We start from the raw sequence: 24,580 nt of genomic DNA, 5'->3' as shown, positions 1-24,580 counted from the left end.
GCCACCTATTGGCTCTTCCAGTCCCCTGACCCCGTGGTATGATTGGAATGTATTACCCTTCTCTGCACAGTCACAACCTGCCAGGTTTCAGGTTGAGACAAGACAGGAGTGAGAACGACGTTTCTGGGGACAATTGCACACGCACACATGCAAACCCCCCAAAATTTAAAATCTTCCTGTTCGTCCCTCAGCATGTAGCTGAGCTTACTGTATTTAGTAGTTGGGAACCTCTGTGACCCGAGGAGAAGAATTCAATTCTCTGATGAATATTTAATCAGAGTTGAAGTTCCGTTGCTTTTCCAGCTCATCTCTGTCTGACCGCAGTGACCCGAGGCCATGAAAGTCAGCCATTTAATTTGACGGGGGCCTTCCCCTCTGCACTGGTAGAGATTAAATGAGTCGACCTGCTGTGAGGTTTACAGGCGCAAACAGTCTGGCGTTCAGTTTGAACATGCACCGGATCGTGCTCTGCTTTTCCTCAGACCTCCCACAGTTTCATGGAATTGAACACGTCATTCTGAAATCAAATCCTGGTTCAGGGAAGTTGATGTAAGGCAGCAGATGACGATGGCAGTGCAGAAACGCTGAATACTCATCTGCTAGTTTACCTTCTAATCTAACTCTTTTGGGAATAATTGTGCCAGTGATCAGTTTGAATCCATGTTGCTGACAGTGGATACCAATGCAGACAGGTTTTCACAGCACTCAGTCATTTTCATCTGCAGCACAGGATTATGTATTGGGTTGTAAGTGCACAGAAGTTCTGCGGCTGAGTGTTTTCAGTGAACTCAAAAGTTAGATTGGTATCATATACATTAAAGTGAATGACCTAAAGTGTTAGAGCGCATGCTGGAGCTAATGGAAATGATGCAGGTGGGTATGTCTAACTTGGCTGTGGTCCAGCTTTCCCCCTCATAGAAATGCTAATGGTCTTTGTCTCTGAAGGAGGCCTATCAGAGCACCAGTGTCATGCCACAGTGAAACACTTTCAGAAAACAATCGTGTATTGTCTGTTAGACCCCTGTACATGTATTACATGAGAGCCAGCTGGAAGTTGTTCATGGTGTGTCCCTGAGAAAGAAAAGCATTGCAAAATTTGAGAGGTATTTAATCAACATATTTGAAGCCATACCATCTGAAACAGTCGTCCTGATGGATCGAACTGCAACCACGATTCCAAACATGTTGGGATGTTGTGTAAAACATAAATAAAACAGAGTGGGAAACTATGCTAATCCTTTTTGACCTAAACTCAATTGAAAAAAGTACAGAGGCAACATATTTAATGTTTTACCTCATCAGCTTTATTGTTTTATGAAAATATATGCTTATTCTGAATTAATATGTTTAATTTTTTTATTGCATTGTGTTACATAGATATTGATGATCCAGTAACCATCTAAGTGAAGAAAATGAAATTTAGTTGGATGAAATGGATTAAAGGCTTTTTTAGTTACCATTTTCTGATAAAAAAAAAAAAAAAGTCATTGTGTCTTTGATTTTATGTTGTTTTGTTGTTTGGTTCCTTTTTCTAATAAAGATAACCTTCACCATGGCTGTAGAAGTTGTAAGTAATGGCTAAAATGTGGGATGGTTTACTAATGCTTTATATATAAGTTACAAGCCACAGTCAGATTGCCATTGCCAGGTTGTAAACACGCGGTTTGATTGGTCAGATCAGGACAATCTGGACCCAGATCTATTGAAGTTATTAACACGTACAACTGCAGACCTGATCATTAAAGGTACACTATGCATGATTTGTTGGTTACTGTTTGTAAACATTCAAACATGACCCCTCTTCTCTGGCTCAGCGGCACCAGAAGCGTGCTGCTTGTATCCACTTGCTGATTCTCTTTGCTATATTATATTCTGCACTGTGATTCTGCTTTTTGTTGCTTCCTCTTGGATGTGTGCTGCTTAGCATCTGGCACCTGGTAAATAAGGTCGCTACCTTTGTTACAAAGGTAATAGCAATAAGAAAATAACCAATAAGAAAATACAGGCAGAGTGATGACTGAGACTTTTGTATGAGTCTGAACATAGTTTTTTAGGTAAATTATGCATAGTGTACCTTTAAAAACCCTCTAACCCTCTATTAAAGACTTATAATCCTTATTTTGAACTGCAGAAATGATGACTTTGTAGCAAAAAGAAATCCACACCTGCCACTGTGGCATTTTACAACCTGGCAAGCCAAGTTTGTTCAAATGTCATATAACTGATGTATGAATCATTAGTAAATGATATAATATAAACCCTTTATAGAGGGTGCCTTGTTTAAAAGTGGTACCTAACTATAAAAACCATAAAATCATGGGTGGAAGTTAAACAAGGTTTTCAGTCCTTTCTAATTTATTGGAGTGTAAGACACCGCCGCTGTGAAAGCCCTCAACAAAGTTAAGTGCAAGTTTCTTCACAGTGACTGGCCCTAATCTTGATGCTGTTTATTGCCTGTATCCAATCAGTTGGTAATGCCATGAGTTGCATTTTGTGTAGCAGCAGAATGAATGACGGCTTCTAATAACATGTTGAAATAGATCCCAGCGGGACCTCTCGCCTCCTGCTAATCTGCACAGAGGAGATTCTCTACGGTGGGGCTTTCACTGGAAATACCTGCAGTGAAGACTGTTTCTGTCTGAACAAAAGTGTAAGAGATCCCCCTTTTCTCCCCTGGCTGTACAAATGCCCTCAAACAGCATGGAAGAGAAGCTGGTGTGGCTGCCCTGCAGGCTAATGTGAGCTACCTGGAGCTAGAAAAACTATATGCTTCAATGCCTTTCCCTCTTCATGCCATTTTTCATCTTTAAAGGGGAAGTGATCCTGAAGTATTGGTTTACACTTGGTATGTGGACGTCGGTGTGTGCAGTAACGTGTTGTCTGTCCTTAAACAACACGAAATGTGCTGAAAATATGTTGCAAAAATGCCTTCTGTTATATAGTTTATTGATAAATGAAAATGATGAGCTGAAACATGTAATAGATAAAGACAAATATCTGCTGCTGTGGTCTGTATTGGAACTTGTCCAAGCCCTAACAGGTAAAAACAGATGCTTCATGCACACACCTGCATTGCTTTTATACAAGATGAGTAATATCTCAGTGAAAACTTGGCACTACGCAGGCACGCTAACAGTGTTGCTGCCTGCTCCATTACAGCTGTGAGGCGGTCCACCTGTAATCCCTCCACCCCCTCCCCCCGTTACAAGCAGCTGGGGTCAAAATGTTAACGCAAATGTTGTTACCGATACCGCGGGTCTCTGGTGAACGGCTGCATGCTGTGAGTTTGCAGGACACATGTGTGCCTGTGTGATGTGGGGTCACTGAGGAACATGTGTTCAGGCTCAGTCCAGCTGTGTGAATCTGCGTTTCTGTTTGTACGCATGCATTTGTGTCAGTTTGGTAGATGGCATGTCTCTGTGTGTGTGTGTGTGTGTGTTTTAATCATGTGTGGCAGTGCTGTGCCGTCTGCATGTGCGGGAGCGGGGGAGCCAGCCTGACATCATTCATCCAGGGACACCGGGCACTGACTTGGTGGGGCCATGGCCCTAAAATAATCTCGTTATATTTATGGTATTTCTGTGGTGATGATAATGACATGAGTACAACTTGCTAAAGAATTGTGATGCTATGCTAAACTAATGTAGTTTGTCAGCTTGGTTTGGAACTCACAACAGCTGTGGAGCTCTCCTCAATGTATTTCTGGCTTTCCTCGTTTTCTGCTCCAGGTGGTGAAAAAATCGCTCCCTTTTCTTGTTACAGTCTTCTTCAACTTCTTACATATTACATAACGTGGTTTGTTGTACATTTGACCTTTTGCAACCACACAGCTGAAGTCGCTACCCTCCACCATGGAGCCATCAGCAATGTTACTCTAACCTTCAGCCATGCTTGTTGCTGCTGTGCGTTACAGTATAATGTCAGTGTGTCAACAAGTGGAACATTGCAAATATCATGATATCATAATTTTAAAAAGATCGTTAAAAATGATGCTGATATTATGGGGAAAGATGGGATATGGTACAGACATGGCACAATGTGAGTAGAGAAACCTGCAGACATAACTAAGCTAAAACAACGTTGTTGTCAGACATGTTTTTGCTCATTGCTAATTAAAAGTGAGCTAGTTTATTATCGGGGGATGACCTGCCATGTTTGATTTGTCAGGCTGGGTCCTAATGGATTTGCCCTCCTGTTACTGTTTCACCAGTGGCAGATGGTGGTCTTCAAACAGGATGTTTGTCCAGCTGAGATGCCCTCTTACACTGCTGTGTGTGCGTGTGTGTGTGTGTGTGTGTGTGTGTGTGTGTGTGTGTGTATGCGTGTGTGTGTGTAGAACCCAGGTGCAGACCGATATTTTATTGATCAACAGTGATGCATTGCATTTCATTTCCATCTCGTTTTCCTCTCGCGACTAAAATCACCATCTCTCACGATGATGCCAGCATTTCATTTCCTCTATTTCCCATATTTTTGCACGCTCAGTCTACTTCTTTGGTTTAAACTCTCTAACATCACCATCAGCAGCTACACCGTGAGAGTCTTTCGAGGCTGAAAACTTGACAGAGGCGAGAGGGCAAAGGCCAAAAACAGCCCCTCACCGTTGCTAAGGCGAAGCTCTGAGCTCAGCTACGGTCGGCGGGCTCATGTGTGAACTGAAAAACAAACGTTTGAAGGCTGTGAGAAACAAGATGAAAATGGAGCAGCATGCTGACTGTATCTTCCGGCTGTTTTAAGAAATTACAGTTTAACCATCCGAGGTGTGTCCACAGTTCACCTCTAACTTCCTTTCACTCTGTGTGTGTTCGCCTTGTTAATAATTGACACCCTTTGGCAGTTATATTAAAAGATTTGTCTTAATAGGAGAGGTAAGCTGTGTTCCAGTCCCTCTTGTAGGACTGTACATCTACAACGTATATCATTTTGTCTGCTGTTGGTCACATTTTGTGGTTAAATATACTATATCTACTATTATTTTATGTATTATCTCCTTTTTATTTTATATCTATGTATCATGCAATAGGCTAATTCTACACATTACAGTCCAGCATTCTGAGAATATCTGTAACTAATATTACTGATAGAATTACTGATAGAAGTTCACTGAAACACTCAAAATACATAATTAACAATTAAGTTTGTTGTTTTACACATATGAAGAGTTTGGTCTCACGTAATGCATAAAAGTAAAACACAGTAAGTTTACTGTACACATGTACTGATACAGTATATATCAATGACATCGTTATTAGTATCTTAGTAATTATCTACACCATATTGGTCTTAGTATTAAAAGATGTGAAAGTCCTGAGATGCACAGGTGCTGTTGGGGCTGGTCGGTGTGACCAACGCTTTCCTGCCTGCAGCAGGTTGATGTATCACTGTTTGTCCAGTGAGGACTCATCTGTTAGCCATGTTCTGTACGTGCGCACACATCGCCAGCGTGTTAACAACTAGGCGTGCTTACTGTGAATGGTCTGATAGCAATGTGCCCCCACCTACTGCTTTGAGAGAGAGCTTCCTGAAAATACAAAGAACTGATGAATCAGAGTACTGCTGTAATACAAGTGAAACCGCACACACACACACACACACACACACACAAACACACACACACACACACACACACACACACACACACGCGCATGTGGCTTCATGTTGACTTACAGTCAGTGGACCACACTGCGCCATATAACATCTATCATGTGAGCCTTCCTCATCCTTTGCATCATTACAGGAGCATAAAAAGATCTCAGCCCCGCTCTGCTCTTGTCCTCATGCTTAACTCGATCTGCCAATTGAGTCCCTCCATTCGATATTATCTCCATTTGTTTGCTTAGTGGGTCTAAGTGGTGATCAATATGAGCCGCCTGCGGCGCAGAATGAAAGATACTGAGGATGCAGTATAGGTGAGTGTGAGTGTTTGTGTATCTGTTGAATGGATGTAGGATTAAGGGTGAGGATTAATAGCATTTTGTGCTCCTGGTCCTTGTCTGTACTTGTTTGGCAATTTGGTGACCTGCTCTGCGCTGCAGTATATCACAGGGAGCATCAGTGGAGTTCCCTGCTGGTGTCTTAGACCAGGTCCGTCACCCTGTTTTTTTGTTTTGTTTTTTTATCACTAAAGCACCCACAGACCTCTTTAACATCACACAGACTTCAAACATATTGTGCGTATTTGTTTCACCTTTATCCCTCAGCAAGCGCACATATCTGCCTGCACAGAAACCCACACTTGTTTTCCAAAGCTTAAGTAAAGGCACCCACAGCCTCCTGCATATATGAAAGTCTTCCCTTTCAGCTGGATAACTGCTGGGCGCAAGCAGCACTAGCCGGTTGCAAACTAACTACCTCGTCCTCTCTTGTGCACAAACTGATTGTTGGAGTGCTGACGATGGAGTCGTCATTGGCCCACATTTGACGCTCACAGCTCTATCAAACTTCTCTCTGCTCTCCATGTCACTGAGCCTCCTCTGTTAATTTTCCACCAGTCCTTCCCCTTTGTATCCTCATCCAAAGCACACCTTGTTACCAGGGGCAACGTGTGCGTGTGTCTGCTCGTTTGCAGTGGTTTCAACTACAGCAGCCTGACGCATCCTGTTTTTAATTTCAGGAGAGGCGGTTGCTCTACATGATGTTACAGAACAGAATCATGGCTGGTTCACATAATTGTGTTGGATGCTGTTTCAAGAAGCCACACCCAGTGGATGTGCCCCCGTTCTGTAGAATTTATATTCTGAGCCACACATACTGATAGTGGAAAAACAGGCCCTGAGGCTCTCTAACATTGCTCTTTCCTTGCCCTGAGGGCCACGGCCGCACCCCGTCACAAACAGGTCGCCCTGGGCCTTATCTGGACAGGTGATCCATCACTTGTGTAAGGCTGACTGACTACAGCACGCTCGCAGCAGCTATAATGCCACACACACATAAAGAAAAACACCGAACACACAGAAAGTTTCCTCTCTGTCTCTTTGTCACCCACTTTTCTCTCGCTCTCACCCATCTTTAAATATTTACACCTCTTGACATTTAAGACCAGCAGGATGAAGAACCGTGTGCCTGTTATAGATGTATATCATGCGTCTCATTACGCTCCTGTTCAGACTGGGCCCAGATGAAGATGAATGCACTCTAAATGATGACATTTTGCTCCTCTATAAACACGACTGACTGGCCCTGCTCATTGTCTCTACTTGTTAGTTTTGCAAAAGCCAACGAGATGGAGAGAAATTATCATCCGGGAAGGTTTAGTCATGTTTAATGGAGCTGGGTTTCCCAGTGTCAGCGCTGTGGATGTCAGTTAGGAGTCAGGTGGGGGGGCGAGAGCCTGAGAGATTCTGGCTTCATTTCAGTCAACTACCAGAGAACTACATGTGTTGTGTTGAGAGTCTTATAGACAGATTTCTGTTTACCAAACTGACAGACCTTGCAGTGTCCTCTCTGCGATCACCCTCGAAGCTCCTCTCTCCTCTCTTCCATCACTCCTTCGCTTTTTCACCACCTCCTCCCCCTCCTCTGTTTTTTGGTGCTGTCAGGAGCTCTGGTGGGCTGTGGTGATCAAGTTGACCAATGCTTGTTTAACTGAACGGCGTTGATATTGGATGAACTATCGTATATTCAGTAGTTCATCCCTTCTTGTGGGAGCTTCTTACTTCCAAATGGCAAGAATGCAGCCGCGCTCACCTCGGCTGGGTGTGTTTGCCGCAGTAAATGTTTGGTTTAGCCAGTCGCTCGGATCACTTGTTAGGCAGAGAGGGCAAATTTCAACATGCCCTCAGAGTTGGAATGCAGCTGCCGGGTTCCCCCCTTCCCTTCCCTAGGCCCTTGACAGCCTGTTTATGAGGAGGTGATGAGCAGGGAGGGAGATAGGAGCAGAGCGGGGCAGGATATGAGGTGTGCTGTCACGCCGAGTCAACGCTTTGTAACTCAGGTTTTGGTCATTTGTAAGCGTGAGTTGTAGAATACTTGAGAAACCCTTTCAAGTAACAAACTTTAGGTCGTGGTTAGAAAAACAGCTGTTTGCATGGAGAGTTTTACATGTTTGAAGAGTGTGATCTTTCAGTTATTATTATGGCAAGGAGAGTTCAGGCTATGTTAGGGGTCCTATTTAAAGCAATAGTTTATAGAAATGCACGTATTTGTTTTTTTGCCAGAGTGAAATGCTCATTAGCTGCAAAGGCAGCTACTCATAATCCACACAAAAGCTAAAATGCAAAAGCAGTACTTTGAGGTTTTATGGTAGATTATGTGCCAGATGTGTGTCTCTGCTTGGCCCTGGAGTCTTGTTGTCACCATGAAGTTCCCAGGCAACCATGACATGAGACAACCTTTTTGCGCTGATTAAACAAACCATATATAACATGTTAATTAAAATGTGCCAGTAGGAGGATTTGTGTTACTTTTGATCAGACTAAAGCTAGCTGTTTCCCTTTACTTCCAGTCTTTGCGCTAAGCTAAGATAACTGGCTGTAGCTTTGGATTCACCTGACAGACATACAGGTGGTATTGATCTTTTCTTCGATCTAACTGTCTGCAAGAAAGCAAGAAAGTGCATTTCAAAAATGTCAGACTTGTTTCTTCAGAGAGGAAGAGAATACCACCTCCCAGTTTTAAAGCTGTGTCTTCACTTCAAACCCGATGGCAGCAATCAACAGTGTTGGATTTCCACAACAAACACAGGTGACCCACGTGGCTCTGATGCCACGGTGAGATGACAGCGAGTGTGGCTCTGAGGTCAGGTTGGACGAGGTCTTTTCCTCCCATTGCTGCAGCCAAGCCTCTCTAAAGCATGTGTGATTAGCACTGGACTCTATGCCCCAATTCCTCATAATTGTTTTTCTGTGTGAGCAAAGGTTGCTCTAGCTGGCCTTGAAGTGTTATAACAGCCTTGCTTATTCTCTGGTTAACCCCTTTCTGTCTTCTGAATGCTTTGGATATGTGCCTTGGTTTTCCCACAAGAATGTCTAACCTTGTCAGTGCGTGAGACACTCTGTGCCGTTAAGAGCCGAAAAACATTTTGGGTGGCCGTGACTTCTCTTTTAATGTCTGTGGAAGAAGAAAGGTGAGACATGTATACAGAAACTTGCTTTTTCTGTAGTATGGGAGTACACACACACACACACACACACACACATTCACTCATGCTGTAGATGACAGAATGGGCCTCACACTTGCAGTGGGACTCTGTGCCCCTGATTCTCCACATATCTGTCAACCCCACTAAGTACTGCAAACCTCTATGGAATCTCAGATGCTGTCTACATTACTGAATGATTACCTGTACCAAGGCCTCTTCCTCCCAGTCCACTGGAAACTGCTGGCCCGCAGAGGCCATCTCGGCTCTTCTTGGTTGTCGTCACTGTGGCAAGATGATTGCTGATAATACCTGTATGGTCGAAGGAAGAGGGGATAATCGTACCTTTCTGTTTCAAATGATGCAGAAATGGCTGCTGTTTTTTCATGCATCAATGGAAAATATTCGGTGTAGGGCTGCAGAAGACACTATAGATTATATACTGTATATACTGACTATATACAGTGTTATTTTTAAAAATAGGCTTTTGGTTTGGCTGAAATAAGGTCAGTGACTAACATAAGCACTCTTAACGGGGGTCAGAGTGTTCACCTGGCTATGCACACAACTGCTACGATGAAGATTGTACTCATGCAGCACGTCATTGGAAAGCTAAGATTCTCATGAATCAATCATACCAAGACACAATTACAACAATCACAGATATATGAGATTAATTTTCTGTGGTATTGTCAGCAGTTTTTATTGAACTTGGACAAGGGTAGGGCTTCATGCTGTGGTCCCTTTAGCTAAAAAGGCCCAGATAGAGTCATCTGCAGGCATCTATTTGCAAAAAGTATTCAGGCAGAAATAAAAACATCTATTACTTAATGCCAGTAGCACTTACAGTGATTCTCACTATTGAGGATAAAACATCAGTGTTGCATTTCAGTACAGGCTAAAACCATCATGTACACCAAATAGTTCAAGAGCAGCTTTCAGTGTACTTTGGGTATGCCCTGGATACGGGTTTCAGGCTAAGTGTACAGGAATGGTGATTTTGAAGCGTAGAAACAGTTTCTGGGGACATTAACTTTTATCATGCAGAACTCAGAAACTCATCTACTCGTGAGTCTGCCTTTGCCAAAAATATAAAATATATATACAAAAATATGTCATCCCAGCATATAGTTCTTTCCATTTTAACCTGTTTGTAATGAGCCCTGATAAGGCTAACTATATAACACCTGCACTCAGTTTAGAAGTTTTGTTCCAAATGGTCAAGTGTCAAATCGATAATAGGGTAATTTGATCTATAATCAGCAGCGGAAACTCACATGACTGATTTCCATGCAAAGGCAAACCTTCTGAGTCTAGTCATGTTCAGGCGACACATCAAAGAGAAAATATTTTTGTCTGGGCTCTTGAGATCTTCTCATGATTAGATTGCAAATATGGGGGCATTTTGTCTATGTAAGGGTGTATATAAATAGAGAAGGCTGTGGTGGAGAGAGGCAGAGCCTGGTACACAGTTTCACTGTGTTTGCACTACATGAAAACCCGCCGCAAAATGTGTGAGCAATGCGTGAGCAGCCAAGAATGAGAGCATTTTGATCCATCCTCAAGTTTGAACAATGAAGGGTTGACTCATGAGAGACATCTTGATTTGGAGGCACAATGACCTTACTGTAAAGGTGTATTTTAAAGTCTACACCCATTATCTGTATTTATTCTTACTTATCAGTGCGTGTAAGCTCAGTCGCTGCACTTGCACTCAATATGCCCACAAGGTTGACTAACAGCTTGACTCACTATTTTCCACTTTTCCGCCGTTCACCACTGCCAGCAACATGTCAGCATCCAACCAGCAATGCATGAACACTTTCAGAAAGCTTGAATGGAAAGAAGCTCTAACTTTGCCTACGCTACACTCTGGTTTTGTTTCCCGTATAGTACAGCAGGCCATATGTCACACACACTGTAAACAAGATTGTCGGCACCTTCCGCCTACAGAGTGGAGCTAATAAATCTTCTGCTGACAGTAAATAGTGTGTCCCGGCGCAGAGCCTTGTAGAGGACGTAATCCCTCGACTTCAAAGTTCTGTGGTGTGTTAAAGGGTGCTGATGTAGGGAGTGTCTGGCTGAGTGGACAAAAAGATCAGGTCCATCACCAAGAAGGGAGCTTGTGTGTCTTTGTAGGTGTGTGCGGTGCCCAGGCTTGTCACGGGTCATGCTCTGACTGCTCCACTCTTTCCCCTTTTAATTCACAGGTCACGTGAACTGGCTCAGTCTGCAGTGTGTGTGTGAGTGTGTGTGTGTGAGTGTGTGTGTGTGTGTGTGTGTGTGAGAGAGAGGACATAAATCTGTTTACACAGTCACATTGTGGGGACTCTACTTCCTTGTGGGGACAAAATGCAAGTCCCCCTAATATAAATCATTACATTTTACAGTGAAGACTTAGAGGTTAAGGTTAGAGTTAGGGTTAGGTCAGTAGTGGTTGTGGTTGTGGTTACGGTATGTACGTCTATGGAATATCACATAACATGTGTCACTCTTAATCATTCATATACTTTATTAAGACAAAGTTTTGTACTGCTAAATGCTTGCTGGAAGATGGTAGAAAGAGGCTCACATTCAACTGAAGGAATACTACAGCTTAAACCTGTGTAACACCGTGACAAAGCTCTGATATAATCAAATAATCGTAATCCGTCTTTCTTTCTTTCTTTTTGTGTCCAGGCTTCTTGCAGGTGCACCCAAAGAAAAAGCCATATCTCTACAGAATGTCAATGAAACAGGTGCTGTCTACTCCTGTCCCATCACAACAGACATCGCTGATTGCTCCAGAATGGACCTGGTTAGCACAAGTAAGCAGAGCTCTCAGACATGATCAGCCGTCTTGGTGTTTAACAGGAGGATGCAGAGTTGTGGGTAACGGACTATGGCAATCCATCCATAGTGTAGGGCCCTTTGATTTCCACGACGCAGAGTCAGAATCAGATAATAAAAACGAAATCAACTGTAAAACACAGACTGTCGCAGAAATTGCCAAAAGAACCCAGAAAACACGGGAAATGAAACAGAATTGTGGTAAAAATTAAAACAAATGAGGCCCTAATAGTGTCCAACATGTTACTCAAAACCACAAATGTCAGCCTCATGGTAGAGCTAGAAGAAATGTCAGGGGTTCATCAGCCATTCCCTGAATACCATGAACGGTCAAAGTTGAAGAAGCATTAACAGAGATATTCTATCTGGAGGTCAAAGTCTAAAAACCCTAGATCCTACATTTCCCATGATTCAACCCAACAGCATCTTTTTTGTTGGACCCTCTTTGTCTGGTTGGACCCAGTTTGTTATTCAGGCGAGCCGAGATAGCTCTGATGACATCAGCAGGGGTTACTGTCTCAGACACAGCCACAGACGACTTCATACAGGGGCTGAGTTATACTACCCACGATCAGTAAACTAACCTTTACGGGAAAAATCGGTGGAGTTTCCCTTTAACACATACAGGCACTGCAGAGGATTTCCCTGATTGCTAAGTGAGCAACTGTAAATAGTAGCCTGCAAATGATAATCAGATTGGTTCCTCTTTATTCACTGAGGACAGAGCTAGCGTGTCCAACAGTCTCAGTCTAATCCCCGGCATGTTCTATAGCATCCACGATCATTTGCTGCATCCACACGATGAGCTCCAGGTTATGAAACTCCGAAAGCGCGTCCTTTCTTAATTGAAGGTTATTAACTGATAGACTTACAGCCTTCTACGTGGAGGTGAATAGGCCCCCCGGAGGCTAAAAGTAAGAACCATAATAAAAGGATTCCTCTTCACTTTTGATGTTGAGGCTGGAGTGTTGCTACATTTTTGTGGCTCGTATTCGTCAGGGCATGATCTGGGCTGAATGAAGCTCTGCTGTTGGTTTTCTCGTGACTATCATCACTACAATCATGTTTAAAGTTCAAATCAAAAAGATAGAACATTTCAGTAATCTGGATTCATTTTCACACTTTATTTCCATGATAGCAGCCTTTTGAGAACTTAATGTAATTCCCACACCTGCCCTAAACACTATAACACATCCACAGCAACCCCGACTGAGATGGTGGAGGGCATGTGGCTGGGCGTGACCGTGGCCAGTCAGAGAGACCTGGCAGCGGGACGCGTGCTGGTGAGCTGACATCCCGTTTCACTCTATTAGTGTCACAGGTGACATATTACAGTAACCACAGTAACATGGATTTTACTGCGGGGGTGTGGTGGGACATAAAGTGTTACAGACCATAGATATTGAATGTTGCAATATTTACTGCTGCATACAGCAAACGGATGTTAACACCTAACATGCACCCAAGACTGAATGACACATGCAGGCAGGAAATGGGATGTAGAGTAATACTGAAGTCACAGTCATAAATCAGATTTTTTTTCTTTTAATATGATTCATATAGGAAACATGTTTCTTTTATTGAGGAAATGTTCTTGAAATATTAATATATGCATATGTGGATATATTGGTGAATTAACCTTTATATCCTTGCCCTATGGCTGATTTTAAATTGTAATGTACTGGACCACACACACACAGACTTATATTCAAACGACTGCAAGAGGGCCTCTGATTTCTAATTTTAGGCCAGTTTTTCATGTATTGAATGTTTTAATTTTAAAGATACTGTAGATAGTTTGGAATATTTTTGGATTTCTGTCCTTATATATAGTAGCTTTTTACTTTCTGCCTCATCTTAATGTTTTTATTGCAGAAAGGGGCAGTACTACTCTAATTATCAGGAAATGACTTGCTGTTTTGTTTTAATTTCATGGGCATTTCATTTACTTTAAAGGATTTTTCCATCTTAGCCATTGTTTATTTTAATGTACACTGAAGAATGCAAAACATCCTTTTTTAATAATACTCGCTGTGATTTAATCTCAGTATGAGGACATTATCAGAAGAGGTTGCCAGATTTGACACATTGCAAGCTGGAGTAATTACACAACCCATATTCACTCTTCTCTGGTGACTAGGCATGCGGGCACCGCTATGTGAAGATCATCAAAAGCGGCGCAGAGGAGCAGCGGCGGATGATAGGAAAATGCTTCGTCAGGAGTAACGACCTGACCTATGACCCCAACGATGACTGGCAGACTTACAACTATGAGGTCTGCAACCCAAACTTCGACATGGAGCTCGAGGGCATGTGCAGCATGGGCATCTCAGGCGGCATGACAGACACCGACGTCTACATCGGCGCTACAGGCAGCTACGTGTGGCAAGGTGGGCACTGAGGAGTTAACCGCAAGAAGAGTGTGTTTTGTTGCTTAACGTTGAAATAATGGGCTGGTTTCGCAGACGGGGATTAAACCCTGTGCAAGTCTGCTAAATTCTAGTGTTAGTCTAACATTGGGATTATTCTCTGTCTGGGAAAGCTGTTCATTGTGCATGAAGCAGACACAATATGGTTTTCTAATTCTGCTTTGTTATAAAGGAAATGTTCATGTAACATGGAGAGATCCAGATCCAGCAAACGCCTGGGACTCTATAGGCAAAGACTTTGGACAGCTGAAAAGACGATACAGTTATATGGGTAAATATACAGTGTACAGTATGAAGTGTTTTTTAATTCAGATTTATCACATCCTATTTCATCCGTGCTATTCCAAAATACCTGTGTTGCTTTTATAAAGGTCTGATGATTTAACGGCGATTGTCAAACACCTTGCTCTGCAGGTTATTCAGTTCTCGAGGACAAAAAGCTGCTGAGCCATGATGATTACACGGTGGTGACAGGGTCTCCCAGGGACGAGTCCAAGGGCTCAGTGATGTTCGGGACCAAGACCAACAAAAACCTGGAGCCGGCGCTCATCATCCCCGGGGAACAAGTGGGCTCGTACTTTGGGAACAGCCTGATTGTCACTGACCTCAACAATGACGAGTGCGTGTCTGCACACTACACCGAAAATCAATGTTACCTGTAGCCTTTTCTTTTTTATTCAGAATATAGAGCCCTCCACTGTGCACTTGATTAGACTACTGCTGGGTATCACATGGACCAGGATTAACATCAAAAGCATAATGTGGCATTTTCCATGCTGGGAGTCAAAGAGACTGGTCTTTATCTATTATGGCCTTGGTTTGAGAACAAACCCATATTGGAAATTAAAATCTTAGAGTCCTCCAAAAGTACCAAAAATGTATCTTTCATTACAAGGGACCAAAAGAAATGGTTGGTGGTTCATTCATTTAGAAACAATCTTCCATCTAATGCCATATCTCAAGCCCAACCTGCTTATGTTTGCATGTGTCAGTGGATTGCCTGTGACCTGTATCTTGTGCTTTTGAACCTCATGCTCGAATGCTCTGTAGCTATGATCTGACCTGTCATGCAGAGAATGCATGACACTGATGTATACATGATCTGAGATGAGAGAAGAAAACCCGTCCTTTCAGCAGCTGAGATCAGGCGTTCATCATGACATCATGCTCAAATCATGTGTTCCCCCATAATGCCTGAGTGAAAAATTGTTGAGCCTTTAGCATTTTAAGGAAGACGTGCATTTGAGACGCAAGGAATTCAATGTCAGTGAATTATGGATAACGTTTGGTAATGTTTAGGATGTATGTATGCATGTATTTGCATATTAAAATATATTTTTGGATATTTCCTTACAGTTGGAATGACCTGATCGTGGGTGCCCCATTTTACTTTGACCGCATGCAGGATCAGGGAGGAGCAGTGTACATCTTCATGAATGAGAATGGATCTTTTCAAAAGACCGCTACCATGGTGCTGAAGGGTCCATCAGCCTCTGCGTTTGGCTTCGCACTGGCTGCCATTGGTGATGTCAACCAAGATGGCTTCCAAGGTGCGACTCTGAACTCAAAACATTTGTTTTGCACAGGGCTACAAAATGATACTTTGAGCAATGGTAATGCACATATTCATATTTAAAGTGCATTTTATGAAGCATTTGCATTATTTTGTCTATGAAGCTACATCAGTGAGGAAAAATTGAGTTTCCCATTGAGACTTTGTGTGATTGTTTTTTTATGCAGTGCTACTCAGCAGTTGCCTCGGGTTATCAGGTTCAAACTGCTTAAATACTGTACAAATCTGCTCCAGCCAGTAATTTACTAATCATTAAATAGTGCTGTGCTGCCCCCTAGAGGGCCAATATTTCCATACACAGACCTCCCTTAGCGTCTTGACAGCAGCCTGCCATTGCATGTTTCCTCTTGATATTTCACTCAGTTGTTCATTTCTGCAGACTTTGCAGTGGGAGCTCCATTCCACGACACAGGGAAGGTCTACATATGGATGGGAAGTAAAAAGGGAATCTCACAGGAGCCCAGTCAGGTAACATCTGACGTCAAGACACGGATACACTTCAGGGATTGTGCGAAAGGGCCCAGATTTATTGTGTTGGTTTCCCATGTGCCATTGCTGCCCTCTGTAGGTGATTGAGGGTAAGTCCGTGGGAAATGGAGGATTCAGGACCTTCGGCTACTCCATCAATGGAGGGATGGACATGGATGACAACAGTTACCCAGACATCTTAGTCGGCTCTCTGGATGACCGCATGGCTCTGCTCAGGTAGAAATGAGAGAGAGGCTAAACAGAAACATTGACATTGTTTGGTCACTTCTTTGTTTTTTAAGAATTTCCCTTAAAATTAAATATTTTAATGGGTCGTACATGTTGAGAAAGTCCAGGTTTCTTCATAAAAATCACAAGGAAGATACTTATAAATTTTGCTGCAGTTGGTCGTGTATGTCTTGTAAGTTGTAAATATGTGTACTCATATGATATAACTTGGGTACAGTTTGATTGCTCTTCTCATTGCATTTGTCTTCAGGGCTCGACCAGTCATCCACTTAACTCAGGACTTCACTGTCGAACCAAAGATTGTGGACCCTAATCAGTGTCCGGGAAATACACCATGGTGAGACGTCTCTGCAAAATATCTACTTCTCATGTTGGCTTTTTCAGTTTTGGTTGACACGACAGATCCATTTTTCTTTGTGTTTTACAGCATCACAGCGACCCTGTGTATGTCTTTCACTCTAAGCAACGGAAACAAAGACTTCAAGAAAAATATCAGTAAGCAGCCTCACTTCAATTGCTGTTTTTTGTTAATGACAAATCATGTAATGCGTAAATGAATCATAATTTCAAATTGCGTAAACCAATAGCTGCAATTTGAATGTAGCGCATATCTATATTTACAAGCTGTAGATCCTTATGTTCTACAATGTACTGCATGTGTTTCTACTTTGTAAAGCGGTGAAGTACACAGTGGAGGCCGACATGGAGAGAAGAAGCCCTCGTGTCCGTTTTCAAGACAATAATGGCGACACATACACCGGCCTCCTGAGCCTGCCGTCTTCCAAATCCAAGTGTCACACTCTGAAATTGATTGTAGTGGTAAGGTTGCCACCATATTGTGTGTGTTTTAATTTACTGCTGTGGACATTTAAATAGTTTTATTCGAGAAGGTTGTGTGATTGATACCAAAATAAGATTCTTGGATGATTCTACAGGCGTCTGTAAGGGACAAACTGGAGCCGGTGGTCTTTTCCCTCAACATGTCCTTAAATGAACAAAAGCCTAAATCCAGACGCTCCGTGCAGAACCTGGACTTCTTCCCAATTCTCAGCCAGGAGCGGAAACTCTCTCAAAGAACTGAGGTGTGGAGCAGCGCTTACGCTACATTCACTGGTCACATTTTAAATAACTAAAGGTGGTGAAGCACTGAAAGAGTGATGGTCCTCCTGTAAGGATTGATGCACAATTTCGTGTTTGCATTTCTCGCAGATTAACTTCCAGAAGGAGTGTGGCTCAGACAACAAATGTAGCAGTAACCTGCAGTTGGCAGCTCAGTTTGTTGACGAAAAGGACAAGCCTTACCCCAGGTGAAATGAAATACTGAACAATGAATCCCTCTTTGACTGATGACGGTTTTCAAAGCTGTTACAGAAACCATATTTTTCGAGCAGTTCAACTTGGGGAGAAATACTCTGTATTGACGCCCCTCTTATGTCTGTACGTTAGATATGAAGCTATTTGCAGCAGCTGGTTAGCTTAGCTTAGCATAAAGGTTTGAAACACTGAAAGCAGCTAACTGGCCCTGTCCAACAGTAAGAAAATCCACCAACCAGCATCTCTAAATCTGACTAATTGCATCACAGTTTACCTTTGGACAAACCTAGGCTTGCTGTTTCCAGGTTTTATGCTACGCTAACCTAAACGACTGCCGACGGTACCTTCATATTTAGCATTCAGACATCTTCTCATCCAACTCTGTGCAAGAAAGTGAATTAGCATATTTCCCAAAATGTCAAATTATGTAAATTTGAAGAGACATGAAAGACCACACAACATTTTTGTTTGTCTGATATTTGGCTTTCTTTCCTGTGTCGTGTCATCTTGTCCTGCTAGCTTGACATTAGCCAAGCAGCTAAGGCAATGATGCCAGCAATTAAGCATTATAGCACAAAAACTTGAAAGAGAGATATAACATGTTATATCATGTATGTTTAATCCACACAATTAGCTTTGGACAGAGCCAGGCTAACGATTTCCCCATTTCCAGTCTTTATGCTAAGCTAAGTTACCACCTCCTGGCCGTAGCTTCATATTTTACATACAGACATGCGTATTATGGAGCTTCTCATCAGCTCTCTAGAAGACAGTAAAAATGTGTATATCCCAAAATGTCTAAACAGCTCTTTAAATGCGATTAAAAAGTGGCTTTATTTGTAATTTCCCTTTTTAATGTGTAAAAAAACAGAAGTGTTTCTCTCAAAATTTGAGCATTAGGACTCTGAAAGCAATACCTTGATATAAATAAGTAGATGTATGTTGGTCATCATTGAAAAACACATTGAGTGAATAGTACCTATTGTCTGTGAATGTCTGTGTGCAGGCAGGACAAATTCCAGGTACTTCAGTTCCACAGCACTATGAAGATAATAAGGCTGATGGTGGAGGTGACCAACTTTCCTGGTCCGGGGAAGCTGGCTGAAGACGCCCACCAGGCCGAGCTCAACGTCACCATCCCTGATGCACTGAAATACTCAGGCGTCAGGTCTGAGGTACGTCCACTGGAGGGCAGCAGACGGCTGGCTAATGTCCATTTTCAGTCATTTCCTCATGCTGTGTTAAATTACACTGTTAGATTTTTCTTTTTGTTTGTCTCCAATATGTAAAAGTAGCTTAGCTGCAATTCTCTTGCTTGCGCATGCATCTCCAGTCACTTGAACTGATCCATTTACATTGACTGTGTGTTCAGGACCACGATGTGCAATGCAGCTTGCACGGCACAGTGATTTGTGATCTGGGGAATCCGCTTAAAGGCAACGAAAAGGTAAGTTTGAATAATTCTCACTGATTGTCTTTCTCTCGGATTTTTCTTTCACTTTTTTTAATCCCCTGGTGAGATGACACTTCTCACTCTGTTGCTTTCACTATCAGGTGTTACTTGTCCTCATTTTTGAGACATCGGGGATCAATCTGTACACACAAGAGATTGAGTCCCAGCTGCTTCTGTCCACGTAAGTGCTTAACATTGATCGCATAGCATTTTAACGCTGGTCCTGTTTTTTTTATTTAGTGTAAAATTTAAAGTTGCATTGTAATTGTCAGTGATTATTGGCTGTAACGTAATGTTGCTTCAGTCTTAGTGAGCAGAGTGACCTGAATCCTGTGCCTGTGGCCCTGCTGATTGAAAACACCATCCTCCCCTCCTTCTCCATGTGAGTCCCATTACCTAACAACTCATGACGCACTGTATATACAGTAAAGAGCACAGTAATGTCATGGCTGCTTAATGTCACCACGCATTTCCTGCCCCGTCAGTTTTTACATGCGTACAATCATTTCGAACTCTCATCCTGTCCAGAGCAAACGCGGTGGTGCAAACAAAATTTGGTGGGACAGTGATGGGCGAGTCAGCCATGGTCAACACCAGTGACGTGGGCAGTCTGGTGGAGTTCACCTTCAATGTGAGTCACCTCCACCGCTCGGGCTGTGTTAGACCTCCAGGATTGTATATTGCATCTCCAATATGTGTGCTACTCGCCCACATTTCCCTCATCTCCACCCTGTCTTTGAAGCCAGAACTTTCATTCCTTAGAAGTTTAATATTGCGTGGGGAAGGGATTGTTATGTGAGCTATGGTTTGTGGTGTAAGCAAGCCAAGGGGTGGATACTGTTTAGGAGTTCCAAAGTCGCCCCATATTGTTATTTCACACAATCCTTCTGATTAAAGTTTCCTCTTTTTGTGCTGCTGACGTTCACTAGGTGAACATGAGGGGACAGCCTCTGGGAGACATGGGGACCCTGGTTGTGGAGTTCGAGTGGCCCTTTGAGGTTGCCAACGGCAAGTGGCTGCTATACCTGACGAAGATTGTTGTTTCTGGGCTATCAGAGACAGAATGTAACCCTCCTGGAGAAGTTGTCAACCTGCTCAACCTCACTGTAAGGCTCTTTTTTCAGGCTTTGGTTTCGAGACACAATATACTCCTATACCTCAAGAGGAATTCAATACTGATAATGTAAAACCTGTAAACAGATGCTGAAGATGCTGATTGTGAACATAGTTGTTTGCAAAAATGCAGGTGATTCAGCTTCCTATGAAGCACCTGAAATCATCCTGATTCCATATTCAGGCTGCGATCTTTGATACATGCCATGCTTTTCTCTTGTAATCCTACCTATCTCTAGCTTTTCCGTTCTTCAATTTTCTACAGCTTATTCCTGTCCACAACCTCGATATACACACATCCCATAATGTCCCATTACTAGAAAGCCACGAACACAGTGACTTCTAAAGTGAGAGGGACTGGATTTTATGAAAGTCCTAGAACAAAGAAAACAAGACTATGCGTCTGCTGCCATGCTGGCTGCTCTGTGAGGCTGCACAGAGGCTAATCAAATGCTAATGCCAGCTTGCTAACATACTTGCATGACAGTGCTGACATGCTAATATTTAGCAGGTGTACTGGTCAGCATGTTCGCCATGTTAGTTTGGCATAATTGCATGCTAACTTTTGCTAATTAGCATGAAACACAAAGTTGCTACCCCTCGAGCCGTGCAGCTACCATGAGGGTTAAACACAGTTTAATTAGTTTGATTTTACTGCTCAGATATCTGTGGGCAATAAATGTTAACAGTGCAAAAATAAAACTAGGTCGACTTAAGCAAGGCTACATGTACTTTGACTCTGCTGCTGTTAGGTGTGTTGTGCTGTTCACAGGCTTGTTGCGTGTGCTGTAATTCATCCTGACAGAGTGTGAACTGGAGCAGTCAGAGCAGTATGAGTAAATGTGAGTGGCAGTAAAGTGGTGTGAAAATGGTCTCCAAGCCAAACCACGACTGTCCAGAAATACATTTTAGGAAAAAAAATCTGTGTCGCCACATGCAAACCTCACAGAGCCCCAAATAGAAAGTTATAATGTGTGCGACCCAGATATAGACAGTGGAAATGACAATGCTATTCTGAGAAGAATTTGGTAATGTCTTTATCTAAACCAGTAATTACCACGAGCCCTCTGATGTCATGTCTCTGTCTCCTCTGCTTCCTCCTTTCATTTTCCCGTCTCCCTCTCTCCTCTTCCAGTTGTCAGAGAGCGGACGGACGCGCACCAAGCGGCAGATCGCGGTGGACGACGATGACGCGACCAAGCCGCTCATCACCGAGCCACAGGCAGCCATCACGCTGCTCACTCCTCGCAAAGAGTCCTACCTGTTGGTGAGAAGTTAAATCTGCCTTATCAAACACTCCCACAGTTCATGAGTATGATATTTAAAAAAGAAAAAAAAGGCTCATGTATGTTCTCAAAGACAGTGATGTAAATGTAGAGACTTTTCACTCTGAATCTCAAATGTCAACCTGCTGGTAGTCTTTCTCATAGCTAATAGCTAACAGGCGTTAATGGCCTTATTGAGGTTTATCGACTGAAAAAAGCGAAATGGTGTAATTGCCCATGTTAGTTCACGTGCCTGATAGTTCTTTTTTCATCGTGCGTTAAAGGAATGCTCCAAGGGAACAGCTCGGTGCGTGACATTTACCTGCCCGCTGCTCAACATGACGGAGTCAGCCAAGATCGTTGTCCGCTCCCGTCTGTGGAACAGCACAATGCTAGAGGTGAGCTCGCCAACTAGAGCTACACACACACACACACACACAAACAAACACACATAATTAATAATTTCATTAAATTATGCATGGCTTCTTCCTGCTTCGGTCCACTCCAGTCCAGTCTTGCTTAGCAGATGTACACTACTGGGATAAACCTCCTATTGGCCAACTATCGTGTTCATCTGCCAAGCATTTCAAAGCCCAAAAGTAAAAATAAGCCATCTAGTATATCATATTCTTGCATGTTTATTGCTCACCACAGGATTTTAGTCATGTACAAAATGTTCCTAAATAATCTTATACTTCACAACAGCATCAGTGAGTTTTGTGCAGAGTGTGTCAGAGTTCTGGGCTTCTGCAACCCTTTGACTTCTTGTTGGAAAATGCTCTGATGCTGCATGTGTGTGTGTCCCTGCAGGACTATTCCAATGCTCTCAGAGTCACAGTCAAAGGTCAAGCGACGCTGAAGCTCATTACAGATAAACCAACCATCAGGATGGACAGCCAGACCAGAATGGTGTGTTATGATGATTATGGTGATGATGATGATGACGACGATTATAGTGATGAAGGTGATTTTACTCGACTCTCTCTACTTTTCTTGTAGTTCAAAGTGGACATAGAGCCAGTGGAGAGGGTGGAGGCACCCTATGAGCTCCCGCTATGGATCATCATCTCTGCAATTGTAGCGGGAATTCTGCTACTGGGAATTATCATCGTCATTCTGTGGAAGGTGAGAGCTCCTGCACCGATCACACTTTGATTGCGCTCCCCACATGGTTTTTACTCACACCAGCAGTCCACTCTGGATTACTATATGACAGCTGTTGAGCCATTCATCTGACTGATCTATAACATCCACATGGAGCCATTAGTCTAACCTTTGACTTACCACCCCTCCCATGCACCCTCCTCCTCCTCCACCTCCAGTGTGGCTTCTTCCAGAGGGCCAGCAGGAGGGAGATGTATGAGGCCAAGGCCCAGAAGGCTGAGATGAAGATCCAGCCCTCTGAGACAGAGAGGCTGACGGAGGACTACTGAGGGCCCTCATGGGTCCCCCAACAGCACACACCAGTGGGGCTTTTGGGTAACAACACCCCTACAAATGGATTTTCTTTGGATGCTCTTAATAACAGCGCTAAGCTTGGGTGTGATTGTTCACCACTAAACTTTCTCTTTCCTGCCGGCTATTTGCATCTAACATTGCTCCTACTTCCCTTTCAGGCTAATACTCTGCATTACGCTGCTGATATTTGTATCATGGGTTTCTTCACCACTATATCTGTCTTCTCCTTCTTACTCAGTGTGGGTTTATCTTTTGCCTAACTTGATTTTCTTCAGCCTATGAATCCTAAATCTCCTTCTCAACGCGTCATTAATCCCAGCTCTCCTGCTGTGGAAGTGTATCCTCTTTAATGTCACCTCCTTCTCTCTTTCTCTTTCCCCTGCAGCTTGGATTCTTCAAGCGAGCCATCTACTACCGGATAATGCCAAAGCACCAGGGGGTGAAAATTCGCAAGGCTGAGCGCTATCAGTTCAATCTGGGATTTCTGCCTGAGGAGCCACAGAAAAAGTACTGGATCACCAACTGGACAGAGATGCAGCATTACTACTACTGAGGCCTTTACAATGGACCCTGAACCAATCACTGTCACGCTGGTTTGACACGGGCCAAACAAAGAACACTGGGCTCGGTCGAGCCAAATGGACTTGTGCATGGACCAACTGTGGATAGTGCATTCAGTTTTTTTGTTTTGTTTTTTTTTACTTCAATAGATTTCAACTTTTCCAGTGCAATATGCTGAACATTTTGTTTCAGAGATTGTAATTTGTTAAGTATTTTTGATGAATGCAGTGTTGTACATTGGAACCGGGGTTGCATTCAAGAGAAAATTGTAAACTGTTCTGATTGTGTTGCAGGTTTTTATGTACTGAACTTGTTTGCCTGTATGTTTTCATTTCTTTTTTTTTTTTTCCTCTCTGAATCCTCTGAGCAAAGTTGCTGGTCATTCATCATGTTATTTTCCTCCATGTCTGTTTTCCTCTCTAATCAGAGGAATGAGTCTATTGATTTTCTCTGTGTATGTCTGTCCGCAGGCATCGCTTTGTGGTCAGTGGTTGTAGTCTATGTAAGGGTTTTAAACCTAAAGCAGTCGTGTTGGAGATCAGTTTCAAACTGCACTTAAAGTATGCTGACCAGCATCCACTCATGTGAATGTCCATGTCAGTGTTTGGCAAGCAGACCATGGTTGTGACACTGACGTCATTTGCAAAAAGTTACTATTTTTCAGGCGCCGTAGAGAAATGATGTCCCTGTTTCAGGGAATAAATAAAGAGAGGAATGCCGAACAATTGGCACTCATTGGTGAATAATACATTTTATAGCCCATCTGGACTTGTTTTAATCGCCCACGTTGAA

At 42.9% G+C, this 24,580-nt stretch overlaps 1 protein-coding gene across 1 annotated transcript in view; it reads left to right on the top strand.

The window, feature by feature from the left end:
* The window catches only part of itga3b (integrin, alpha 3b), a 28,140-nt gene extending 3,649 nt beyond the window's left edge, over window positions 1-24,491 (top strand). The window contains exons 2-26 of the mRNA XM_041962375.1: window positions 11,756-11,883; window positions 13,106-13,188; window positions 14,046-14,295; window positions 14,507-14,605; window positions 14,749-14,953; window positions 15,691-15,884; window positions 16,287-16,375; window positions 16,476-16,612; window positions 16,875-16,961; window positions 17,052-17,119; window positions 17,301-17,443; window positions 17,560-17,706; window positions 17,834-17,931; window positions 18,945-19,113; window positions 19,311-19,385; window positions 19,493-19,572; window positions 19,696-19,773; window positions 19,920-20,022; window positions 20,321-20,497; window positions 21,640-21,771; window positions 22,054-22,167; window positions 22,580-22,678; window positions 22,769-22,894; window positions 23,092-23,248; window positions 23,613-24,491. Of these exons, the coding sequence (XP_041818309.1) occupies window positions 11,756-11,883; window positions 13,106-13,188; window positions 14,046-14,295; window positions 14,507-14,605; window positions 14,749-14,953; window positions 15,691-15,884; window positions 16,287-16,375; window positions 16,476-16,612; window positions 16,875-16,961; window positions 17,052-17,119; window positions 17,301-17,443; window positions 17,560-17,706; window positions 17,834-17,931; window positions 18,945-19,113; window positions 19,311-19,385; window positions 19,493-19,572; window positions 19,696-19,773; window positions 19,920-20,022; window positions 20,321-20,497; window positions 21,640-21,771; window positions 22,054-22,167; window positions 22,580-22,678; window positions 22,769-22,894; window positions 23,092-23,202 (2,992 nt within the window). The 3' untranslated portion in view covers window positions 23,203-23,248; window positions 23,613-24,491. The remainder of the gene's footprint in view (window positions 1-11,755; window positions 11,884-13,105; window positions 13,189-14,045; window positions 14,296-14,506; window positions 14,606-14,748; window positions 14,954-15,690; window positions 15,885-16,286; window positions 16,376-16,475; window positions 16,613-16,874; window positions 16,962-17,051; window positions 17,120-17,300; window positions 17,444-17,559; window positions 17,707-17,833; window positions 17,932-18,944; window positions 19,114-19,310; window positions 19,386-19,492; window positions 19,573-19,695; window positions 19,774-19,919; window positions 20,023-20,320; window positions 20,498-21,639; window positions 21,772-22,053; window positions 22,168-22,579; window positions 22,679-22,768; window positions 22,895-23,091; window positions 23,249-23,612) is intronic.
* Window positions 24,492-24,580: the final 89 nt, after the last annotated feature.

This window comes from Chelmon rostratus, chromosome 21 (genome assembly GCF_017976325.1).
Source record: "Chelmon rostratus isolate fCheRos1 chromosome 21, fCheRos1.pri, whole genome shotgun sequence".
Taxonomy (NCBI): domain Eukaryota; kingdom Metazoa; phylum Chordata; class Actinopteri; order Chaetodontiformes; family Chaetodontidae; genus Chelmon; species Chelmon rostratus.
This window is presented reverse-complemented; position numbering and strand designations above follow the sequence as displayed.